General features: G+C 39.2%; 1 protein-coding gene across 1 annotated transcript in view; it reads left to right on the forward strand.

Moving 5' to 3' along the window:
• The window catches only part of NBAS (NBAS subunit of NRZ tethering complex), a 331,876-nt gene that overhangs the window by 168,830 nt on the left and 150,946 nt on the right, over positions 1-12,100 (forward strand). Inside the window, exon 32 of the mRNA XM_014731302.3 lies at positions 6,647-6,760. Coding sequence (XP_014586788.2) covers positions 6,647-6,760 — 114 coding nt within the window. The remainder of the gene's footprint in view (positions 1-6,646; positions 6,761-12,100) is intronic.

Here is a 12,100-nt window from a genome sequence, read left to right on the forward strand (position 1 = left end):
TGAGATTATGATAGTTTACAGCCTTGGAGATTTCAGTTGTACATTATTATTTGTCAGTCATATTGTAGGTGCACCACTTCACCCTTTGTGCCCACTCCTCATCCCTTTTCCCCTGGTGTAACCCCTAATCTATTCTCTTTGTCCACGTGTTTAACTTCCACATATGAGTGGAGTCATACAGAGATTGTCTTTCTCTATCTGGCTTATTTCACTTAACATAATACCCTCAAGGTCCAGCCACGTTGTTGTGAATGGGACTATTTTAGCCTTTTTATGGCTGAGTAGTATTCCATTCTATACATAAAACATATCTTCTTTATCCAGTCATCGGTTGATGGGCACTTAGGTTGCTTCCACATCTTGGCTATTGTGAATAATGCTGCAGTGAACATAGGGGCATGTGAGTCTCTCTGAATTGCTGATTTCAAGTTCTTTGGATAGATACCCACTAGTGGGATGGCTGGGTCATATGGTATTTCTCTTTAATTTTTTGAGAAATATCCATACTGTTTTCCATAGTGGCTGCACCAGTTTGCATTCCCACCAGCAGTGTACGAGGGTTCCTTTTTCTTTACAACCTCTCCAATATTTGTTATTTTTTGTTTTGGTTATTTTAGCCATTCTAACGGGTGTAAGGTGATATCTTAGTGTAGTTTTGAGTTGCATCTTCCTGATGATCAGTGATGCCGAGCATCTTTTCATGTGCCTATTGGCCATCCATATATCTTCTTTGAGAAAAGTCTGTTCATATCCCCTGCCCATTTTTTGATCAGGTTGTTTGATTTTTTGTTGTTGAGTTGTGTGAGTTCTTTATATATTATGGAGATTAACCCTTTGTCAGATATATGATTTGCAAATATTTTTTCCCAGTTGGTGGTTTGTGTTTTTGTTTCCATCCTGTTTTCCCTTGCCTTGAAGAAGCTCTTTAGTACGATGAAGTCCCATTTCTTTATTCTTTCTATTGTTTCCCTTGTCTGAGAAGACATGGTGTCTGAAAAGATCCTTTTAAGACTAACCAAACACTTACATTTTTAACTGAAGTTTTCAAGCACAGGAGAGTACAGAGCACTAGGAAACTTTTGTCCTTCTGATATCTCTTGTTAGGCCAAGTTGTTATAGCTTTGACTTTGTGTGTGTGTGTTTTAGCTGGTTATTTAATCCAAGCAGGTTAATATAATATGCTAATTTTTCTTGCAGTCCACCACATGCTATTGAATTTTGAAACATTAAATTGAGCTCTGATTTTCTGTGGTGCTCAATTAGCAGTATTTTTATTTATATATTTATTTTTTGGTGAGGAAGATTCACTCTGAGCTAAATCCGTTGCCAACTTTCCTCTTTTCTTTTTTTGCTTAAGGAAGATTAGCCCTGAGCTAACGTCTGTGGCAATCTTCCTCTATTTTGTACATGGGATGCCTCCACAGCATGGCTGGTGAGTGGAGTAGGTCCATGCCCAGGATCTGAACCTGTGAACCCCGGGCCACTGAAATGGATCACATGGAACTTTAACCACTTGGCCATGGGGCCAGCTTCCAATTAGCGGTATTTTTGCTGGCTGTATTTGCACTTCAGCTGATGGGTTTGAATATCTGCAACCAAACCTAGTATCCTGCTGTAGTTTCTGAAAAATTTTCTGCGTGAAGAGTGTTTTAAGATAGACATTTACTTTCATGTCTTGACAGCTTTCTGGCTTCATAGATTGGTTTGGAGTTTCCTGTTAGAATGACTGTGAGAAAATCTTCTGGATGTGGACAGGGAGTATTGTCTTTGTATACTGTTTGTTGTATTTATCTTACAGATGCAATTTAGGCTTAAGCTGCTTCTGTATTCATCAGTAATACTGGACAAAGTCACTTGAGGTTTAAACATTTATGACCCAAGTGTTTTTACTGTAGTCAGTGTCTAATAGTTTGTTTTGTCCCTTGCTTTGTTTTGAAGCCTTCTTTGCCTGCTCTCCAGGAGTTGCTGTTTCTCATCAGGTGAAGGCTGGTGGTGCAGCTGCATTATGATTAATGAGTTAGTAGAAGCTAGGAGCAGAAATATCGCGTACAAATGATTCCTTATCTCTGAGTCTCCTATGAAGTGTGTGTGTGTGTGTGTGTGTGTGTACATATGTGTGCTTTTCTATGTCACTTGGGTGTTTGTGTAAATTATATAACTTTCTCATGAGCAGATGTAGGATATTTCAGTTGACCCCGTATCTTTCTATAACAGGATGTTCTCCAGACCTGCAGTGTTGTGCTTAGTGCAGCCTGGAGCCAGTTTTGCTGCTTATTGCTGGGTAACTGGACAAGTGTCTTAATCTTTCTTTGTGTTTAAGTTTTCTCATTTACAAAATGGGAATATTCATAAGCACCTTATGGAATTGGTTATACAGATTAAATCTCTGTATTTAGAGTACCTGGGATATAGTAGGAGCTCTACGAGTATCAGCTGTCATTTTTGTCATTTTACTTGAAGGTACTTTCTAAATGATGGTCGAGTTAGAGTGATCTTACCTCCTTCTCATCCCTCCCTCCCCCCACCTGTCTTCATTCTCCTCTTTTCACTCCCCTTTTCCATTCAAAGAACGTTAATTTAAGCTCTTACTCTGTTCCAGAAACTGAAATGATGAAGGGAATAAGCACACTTCCTGACTCTGAGGGACTGACACACAGAACTAGACAGAGTCACACCCAGTGTCATGTATGAATTCAAATTCTGATTTGGCCACTTTGAGCTGTGTGGCAACTTAATGTATTTGAACTTCGCCTTCCTCAGGTGGAGATAGTAATAAAATATTCCCTAGACAGTTCTCAAAGTTATATCCTGAAACTTTGAGAATCCTTGCGGTAGAGGATCTCATACTTCATAAGCATTTCTGTGAATATGCCAGTAGTTATAATAATAATAATAACTAACACTTATTGAGTAATTTTTATGTTCTAAATGCACTTTATATGTATTCATTAATTCTCAAAAGTACCCTGTGAGGTAGTGACTAGTATTGTTTCCTGTTTCCAGATGATGAAATCAAGGCATAGTGAGGTTAAGTAGCTTACTTAGGGTCACACAGCTAGTTAGAGGTGGGGCTAGAATTCAAGTCTAGTAGTCTGGCTCGAGAACCTGTGTTTGTAAATGGTAGATGACACTACTGATGAAGAAGTGTGAAAGTAAAGATTGTTTGAGAAGGAAGCTCTGGCTTGTGCTCTCGCTCCTCAGCTGAGTGACTGACTTCTGCATATTATCACCTTCTTTGCCTATACAATTCAGACTTGTACTTCAGCAAACATCACAAGTAACTCTATATGTTGTGCACCTTTGATACAATTCATGAGTGACTAAAATTGATATTTTTCATTTTTGATTTGCTCATCATGCACTGTCCCTGCCTTATAAGGTTGTGGTCAGTGTTTGGCAGGTGAGTAGCTGGTCAATAAATGCTTCTTAAGTCTGAGACCTCTGCGTGTCTGTATTTTATAGTTTTTTTTTTAACACTTGAAATAATTTTTGAGATCCACTGGAAAATGAAAGATCCTCAACTATTAGAAGATACGTACATGCGTATGTTTTTCATGTTCATTCATTCCGTTTTGAAAAGGAATTTTAGGAGTCAAAGACCCCATCCCTTCATAGAAAGATAATAACATCTAAGGCTTGAATTTATTTAACTGTGAAATCACATTTTGAAATAGAATTTAGCGTGTCCCATGATAAGCAGTAAAAGAGAACTGATGTAGTGATTGTCCAGAGGCTCAAAAAATAGGTTAAGGGGCCCGCTCCGTGGCCGAGTGGTTAAGTTTGCGCTCTCCGCTGCGGTGGCCCAAGGTTCGGATCCTGGGTGCGGACATGGCACCGCTCGTCAGGCCACGTTGAGGCGGTGTCCCACATCCCACAACTAGAAGGACCTGCAACTAGGATATACAACTATGTACAGGGGGGGTTTGGGGAGATAAAGCAGAAAAAAAAAAAAAGATTGGCAACGGTTGTTAGCCCAGGTGCCCATCTTTAAAGAAAAAAAAAATAGGTTAAATATCATTTGAACATGACAATTGCACTCTCTTATAATTCTCCTCTCCAAATTTATTTTTTATTATTATTTTTTGGTGAGGAAGATTAGCCCTTAGCTAATATCTATTGCCAAGATTCCTTGTTTTGCTTAATGAAGATTGTCACTGAGCTAACACCTGTGCCAGTCTTCCTCTGTTTTGTATGTGGGGTGCCGCCATGGCATAGCTTGATGAGCAGTGTGTAGGTCCGTGCCTGGGATCCAAACCCATGAACCCTAGGCTGCTGAAGTGGAGCAGGTGAACTTAACTGCTACACCACTGGGCCAGACCCCTACAAATTTATTTAAGGTACCTGAAATATTAATACTATGACTTGCTTAGGGCCGGAAGCAAAGAGCCAAACTTGAGTGTTCCGTTAAATGGAAGTTTAGAGAAAATGATGATCCATTGCTATGTGTGGTTTCAGTTTTCCACTTTGATTTTTTCAGTAGAAAGAGAGTGGTAGTAGTAAGGAAATCAGCTTACTAGAGTTTCTAAAACTAGAGCTTCTCTAAGAATACAAGGACTCATCAAATAAGGCCATAAAAGCGTCTATGAAAACCCCAGGTTTTTACATATGTAGAATGACGGTAATATCTGTGACAACTGTTGTCTTGAAAATCAAATTAGAAACGTTTAGAAAGTACCTTTGTCATAGTTATTGAATATGACATATTGAAGTAATGTTACACATTTTCTTAAAACACATAGGAGGAGAAAAACCCATAAAGTAGTAGCAGATGTCAAGGGAAAAACCTAAGTTTCTGATTGAAAAAGTTATGGACAAATTTGAAGTACATTGCATCAGTTAGCGTTTGCTAGACCGTGCTGTAGTAAACTAAAATCTCAGGGGCGTATGGTAACAAGTTTATTCCTTGCTCACAGTCATGCCTGCCCCACCCCTCCGTGAAACATGGCATTCTCACGGCAGAGGGCAAAGATCAGTGGTGTAGCCTCCTGATGACTCCTAAGCATTTGCTCAGAAGTAGCACATGTCACTTCCACTCACATTCATTGCCCGTGGAAGTCACACGGCCAAGCCTAATGTCGGTGAGGCAGGTGTTTGTGATATGAATAATTGCAGTAGATACTGGGAACACTACAGTCTACAGAAGCTGTACTCAGAGATAGATATGGGTTGTCATGATTGTGAAGTAAGTAACCAGTCTACATCTACCTTACATTTTATAATAAAGGCTGTATTTTATAGTAAAAGCCACAACAGGATTACTATACCGGCAGTTATGTAAATAGCCATCCTAAAGTAGTTCAATATACACTAAAGTATTAGGAATAAAAAGACATGACATTTGCAGCTTATTGTCAGAAGGTTCAGAGAAAATAGATGTGTGTGTATGTGTATGTATTTGCATATATGTATGAATGTGGGGGAAGGAAGGTGCGCATACAGTATTGCACATGTGCATGTGTGAATGAAGCAACTTATTAACAACTGGTCGATCTTGGCAAAAATTATAGAGGAATTTCTTGTACCGTTCTTGCAACCTTTCTGTAAGTTTGAAATTAAGTAATAATAAAAACTTAGCGAAAAAGAGCCCATTCCGAAGAAAAACCACCACCTCTCTCCTTTATCTCTCCAACTCTTGGGCCCCTCCCACCTACTAGAAGTAATTTTAGGAGAACACAGGATATATGGGAGATAGCCGTGGATTTAGAAATGGATAAAGGAGTGAAGTTGTGAAAAACATTTAACGAGCTGGGTTGAATTCTGGTTTTTTCACTTTTCACTGACCTTGGCCAAAGGACATAACCTGTCTGCACTTTAGTTTCTTCCCCTGAGGGTCATAGTACTTGCTTTGTAGGGTTCATCTACATAAAGCACCTACAACAGTGCCTGGGACGTAGGTCATATTCATTTAATATCGCTGCTGTCGTTATAGTAGTTATTGTTGTATTTATTGGGGCCCAGCCTCCAGGGTAGTACCTGCTTCTTAAGTGTTGATGTCTCTACCCTAAATAGATACCATTTCTTTCTAGCATGTTCATATGGTCTTTAAATAAAGGGCTTTTTTCTCCCCTTATTTTAAGTGTTCTTAATTACCTCATAGGATGAATTGGTATGATCAGACATGTTTTATTTTCCTAACATCTAGCTTAAGTGAGAGGATTGGATCTGTTGTTTTTGGAGAAAGGTTAATAAATTAGAACAGTAAGCACTTTGGGGGCTCCTCCCCTCCAAACTGGGGTGACGTGGTGGAGATACAAAATGGATATTTGGAACGTGGAACGGATTTTGGGGAGCTGAGGGGAACTAGTGTAACAAGAAGGTTGTGAAGTTTTCAAGGAGAAATATTATCGTCTTTAAAATTTCCCTAAGTCCTGACGTGGTACTTGAAAAGGTGACACTTTTTCCTAGCTTTGGAATGCCAGTTCATTTGCTGTTTCAGAAGTTTGGTGACAAAGAAGAGATCCATGTTATGCATTTTTCAGTAGCAACAATAATTTTAATTTTTAAAAAAAAATTTTTTAAAAAATTTTGTCTTAGTTCTTATTGACCTGAGGACTAACACAGTTTTCATTTTGTTTGGTTGCCTTAAATTAGGAAGATCTGACAGTCTTTTGTGGTTACGTGTCTTTAGTATGTCTTTCTTTTGTAGTGCGATTGTGCTCTGATCGGATCGGCCTCATCAAGGAGTGTATTTGCCAGTCCCCCACATGCTACAAACAATCCGCCAAGCTTCTGGGCCTTGCTGAGTTGCTGAGAATAGCAGGTGAGTTTTGAATGCTAAGCTGCGGAGTAAGGTTTCTGTGTTAATCTCAATTATTCTAGGTGAACCTCAGAATATGTGCTTACAGGTATTAGAAGAGCTGCTTTTGGGCTCTTATAACCAGAAAGCTTAAATATAGAACAAGCCAGCCCTGCCAGTCCACCTTCAATGTCCAAATTTGATGTAATACTTTTGAACCTGAACAATTTTTTAGAAAAATTTGTGCATTTACTATTTGGTGGGATTTTCACGCATATTATCTCATTTCATCTTCTATTAAATAGTGATGATGATGTATTCTTCCCACTTTACGAGGGAAATTGAGGATAGGAGAAGTTAAGTATCTTGTGCAGCAGGGTTAAACAGCAGACTGTGGCTTTCAGGGAAGGTCTTTCGGCCTCTACATTTCATGTTTCTTTAACCACACTGCTCTACTCACCAGAGTCTTTTTTTTTCTCACAGTTTTTTTTTAAAGATTTTTAAATTTTTCCTTCTTCTCCCCAAAGCCCCCTAGTACGTAGTTGTATATATTTTCTAGTTGTGGCTCTTTCTAGTTGTGGCATGTGGGATGCTGCCTCAGCATGGCTTGATGAGCAGTGCTAGGTCTGTGCCCAGGATCCGAACTGGCGAAACCCTGGGCTGCCGAAGCGGAGCACGCCAACTTAACCACTCGGCCACCGGGCGGGCCCCTACCGGAGTCTTTTAATACTTTTCTTTAGTATTTTTGACTTACGCTGATCTCCACAAGAACAGTTGTTGGCCATTTTACTTCATAAGCAGTGGTTTGAAGTTGTGCTTGTCTAAGCCACATATTATGGGCTCAAAAGTAAAGGGGATTTGTGTTGTTTGAGCTTTAAAAATATGTATATATTTAGTATACTTAGTGGACACATTTATTGATGTTTTAAAATCTTAATTATCTGACTTTTGTTCTTACAGTGTATAGTTTTAGTAAATTTTAGTGTATTAGTTGTCCTTTTCTAGTCTGAAAGCATAGCATTAGCATTGTTACCTTTGAACTTGCATCGGCCTTGGAAAAGTGCTGACCCTGTGATTGGGGTCGTTCATGCATCGTGAGGCATCTTGGATGACTGGGGAGAAACTGGGTGTGGGGTCAGGAGACTGGTTCAGTCTTCTGTGTATGTATGGGTTCAGTTCTATCCATTTGCTCAATGACTTGAGCTCCAGTTTCTGAATCTGGAGACTAGGAATGATACTCCCTTGTTTCACCTACCAAGTTATCAGAGACCCAAATGAGTTAATGCATATAAAAGCACTTTGTAAACTTTGAAGCACTCTGACCATCAGGGAAGAATTTCATGAGGATCTAGTCCAGAGAAACTAATGAAGCAGTCAGGGATGCCATCTGCATTTTCCATGCACCTACTAGGATTGATTGCCATTTTTGTCCTTGTGACGTGTTGACATAGAAATAGGAATATCAGTGATCCTGGCAAACAATATTAATTTTTAATGGGGTGAACATTTCTTTTTCAGTCATACAGAGCGCATTTATGTAGAACATGTAGTGTTTAGACCTCTTTTCCTTTATTGCAGCTATTTTAGTTCTAATATTTGGAACCATCCCAACTTGGCCACTTCTATTTCAGAAACTTCCAAGTGGAATCTGTATTACAACTTCAGCGCAGTATCATCAAAAGATAAGACTAGTATCTACGTTTCATTCAGCATATTTTTATTGTGGGCCACCTGCATGCACAATAAAAACAGCTAACATGTATCAGTGACTCCCATGTGCCAGCACCCTTCTGTACTCTTTTTACGTATTAACTCTTTGACTATGCACAACCACCTCTTGTTAGCCACGTTTTACGGATGAGGAAATAGAAGGCTAGAGAGGTGAAGTAATATCACTGTGTTAGCTACTTTGGATGCCAAGTTCTGTTGCACACAGCTGCTGCCGTCTGGGGATTTAGAATCTTAAAGCACTGAGGAAGCAAATAATTATGCTGCAACAGAGGATATGATGGCAGTACCTGGCTTCTGTAAACAGGTGTTATAGAACTTGAAGAAAGACAGTGCTAATATTTTGCCGGGGCGGGGGTCAGATATTAAGAAAGGGATCACAAGGCAGGTGACATGTATCTAAAACTTGTAGGCTGTTTTGGTTATCTCTTGCTGCTTTAGAAACCACCCAAAAACTTAGTGGCTTAAAACAACAACAGTCATTTATTTTTGTGTGTCCCAGTTCTGGAGGTTCACTGGGCCTAGTGAGGTAGTTCAGGGTCTTTTATGAAATTGCAGTCAGACAGTGGCTAGGAACGGGCTCTACTCAAAGGCTGCTTTATTCACATGTCTGGCATCTGGGCTGAGAAGACTCCAATAGCTGGGGGATGGAATAGCTAGGGCTCTATCTCTTCTCTGTGTGGTTTCTCCTTGTGGTCTTTCTTATGGTGGCCTCAGACTTCTTACACGGTGGCTGAAGGCTCCCAGACTCAGTGTCCCAAGAGAAACTAGCAAAAACTTCATGGAATTTGAAATTTGGAAATGCCTTGGAATTTGGGCAGTTTCATTTCTATTGTGTGTTATTCAATGAGCAGTCGCATAACCCCTATCAACATCAAGGGAAATATTTATACATTATACCTGAAGGCTTCACTGGGCCTAGGTGATCTGCTTTTGAGCTGGCTTACTCACATGGCTGTTGGAAAATACCTCAGTTCCTCCCTGGCTGATGGTAAGAGCCCTCAGTTCCTTGCCACATGGACCTCTCCATAAGGCTTCTTGAGTGTCCTTTCAACATGGCAACTCCTAGAGTTTCTCCTAGTGCCATTGATCCGCAAGAGAGCAAGGAGGACTCTGTAATGCCTTTTATGACCTAGTCTTGGAAGTAGCACAGCATCGTTTCCACCTTAATCTCTTTGTTAGAAGTAAATGACTAACCAATGCCCACTGAAGGGGAGAGGCATGAAGCTTCACCTTTAGAAGGGAGTTTCAAAGAATTTGTGGATATAGTTTAAATTATATTTCATGTACTCAAAGGCTTGTCATGCCACAAGCCTTTGACTTTAGTCTCTTGAAACTAAACATATGAATCATTTTCTTTAATAGCTTTCTAGTCTGTTCGTACTCCTGGCACTTCTTCCTAAGAGTTTTGTTTTGTTTTGTTTTGTTTGTAATATTTTTCTAGACATCATTCTTTTTAGAGTGTTTTTTTTTTTTCACTTGCGTTTTTCTTTTTAACCAACTGCTTAGATTGGAACTTTGTAGAATTAAAAGCAGTTAAATATTTGAACTTTGGACTTTAAGATGAGTATTTGACCCATCTTCATATGAAAGTTTATGTTAACAACAGTAACTCTCATTTTATGCTTTTATTCATATCTAAGTTACTTCCTACTGCATCCCTTACACCAGAGATGTGAGTCTCCTTTTGAATGAGAGGAAACAGGAATAAAGAAATAGTTTATTGAAGATGTCTCAGTTCAGAAGTTTCTTACTTTGAATCCTTTGCTCTTATCGTGTTTCCACCTTTTTTGACGTTGGGCGTGGTCATCAATGGGCTCTTACTTAGAATCGGCTGATTAGCGGCTTTAATGACATCTGCAACATACCGTCACAACCTCGCCAAGTTGTCACATGAAAAAATCACACCTGGCCCTTTCGTTTTTCATGTCGATATTCTGAATAAATGCAAACATGTCAAGAATATTATCTAGGAAATAGGTTTTATATTAATTGTGATATGTGCATTTAGTACTGAAGAACATTTACATATTGTTCTATTTCCAGTGTTATGTGTTAGTACTACTAAAACATGAAATGTGTTGTTCTAATAATAATAATATGAATCTTAGCGCCATAACATCTCTTGATTTAAGAATCTTTTTAGACTAGCTTGGGCCAGTTTTTCTCTTGGATTTTATTCAACCCTTTGAAGCACGGAAAGAAGATTGATGGGCACATATTTTAAAAGTTTCATTCCGCCCTTTTTGTGATATGTTTACTTTTTCTTCCAAACCATATTATAGCTTAAGAATGCAGAGATGTACATATTTCCTCTTTTTCCCTGGGAATATTGAAAGTAGTTTTAACGTTTCATTACTTCATTAAAATGTAAAAGACTTTTTACTTTTTAGCCTAAATATAAAAATTGTATTTGTATTATAGCTTTGAATTATTTGTCCTATAATTGAAAATTACTTTCTGAATTGAATCTATGCCCATTTCATCATGGATACATTTTTTTGAGCCCCTCTTATGTGTAAGACTTGGTCCTGGGTACTGAGAATTCAACAAGAAAGCAATGCCTGTCCTCCAAGAGCTTAAATTCTGATAGAGGATGTGGCTGATTAAAAAGATAACCCCAATAAATTGGTATCCGGAGAAAGAGAGGAGGGGCACCTAAACCATGTATTTTATGTGAAAAAAGTGTGGAGATGCCAAAGAAGGAAGTGACATCTAAGCTGACGTCTAAGAATATTCTCGGGAAGGTAATTTAAGATATTTTTGTTAACGTAAGCTGAAATTTGGTATATGTCTTAGAGTCTAGATGGTCACTGTGGTAAATGAAAGAGTAGTACTGTCAGTTGTCAAATGACAAAATGAAGACCATTTAGTAATGAGTTTGAGGTCATTTATTCAAGGGAAGCCAATCCATGGATTGTGGGAGTGCAGAGCCTCACAAGCAGTGGAGCATTGTTCCCAAGGGATTTTGGACGAGAGCGAGTTTTATAGAGCATTAGGAGAGACAGCCGGGAAACAGAGCGTGATTGGCCCGGAGATCAGGGATTTCCTTATGAAGTGAGCAAGTCCTATTTTCGAGGGTCAGGTAAGCTAGCTGAAGCTGAGTTGGAGGATTGTGATTGGTGTATGCTAGGTTTCCTTGACACATGTTTCCTGTAAGTGCAGGCTAAGTTAGGTTTAGATTTCTGACTTGGGCTGGGCCACTGGGGTGGCCTCCATTTTGTGGGTCCTGATACATGAATTAACTTTATCACAATGAAACTATAAAATTTACATACATTTTACGTTGTATTTAAGGTTTTTTTTCCCCTTATATTTGTCATGTATTAATTATAATTAGAACATTCTAATGCAAAATATAACAAAAGAAATAGCAAAAAAGTTTAAAGAGTCCTTGTTGTGGAGCCGGCCCGGTGTAGCAGCAGTTCAGTGCGCACATTCCACTCCGGCGGCCCAGGGTTCGCCTGTTCAGATCCTGGGTGCAGACCTACACATGGTTTGTCAAGCCGTGCTGTGGCAGGCGTCCCACATAAAATAGAGGAAGATGAGCACAGATGTTAGTCTCAGGGCCAGTCTTCCTCAGCAAAAAGAAGAGGATTGGCAGCAGATGTTAGCTCAGAGCTAATCTTCCTCAAA

This window comes from Equus caballus, chromosome 15, assembly GCF_041296265.1.
Source record: "Equus caballus isolate H_3958 breed thoroughbred chromosome 15, TB-T2T, whole genome shotgun sequence".
Classification (NCBI taxonomy): Eukaryota; Metazoa; Chordata; class Mammalia; order Perissodactyla; family Equidae; genus Equus; species Equus caballus.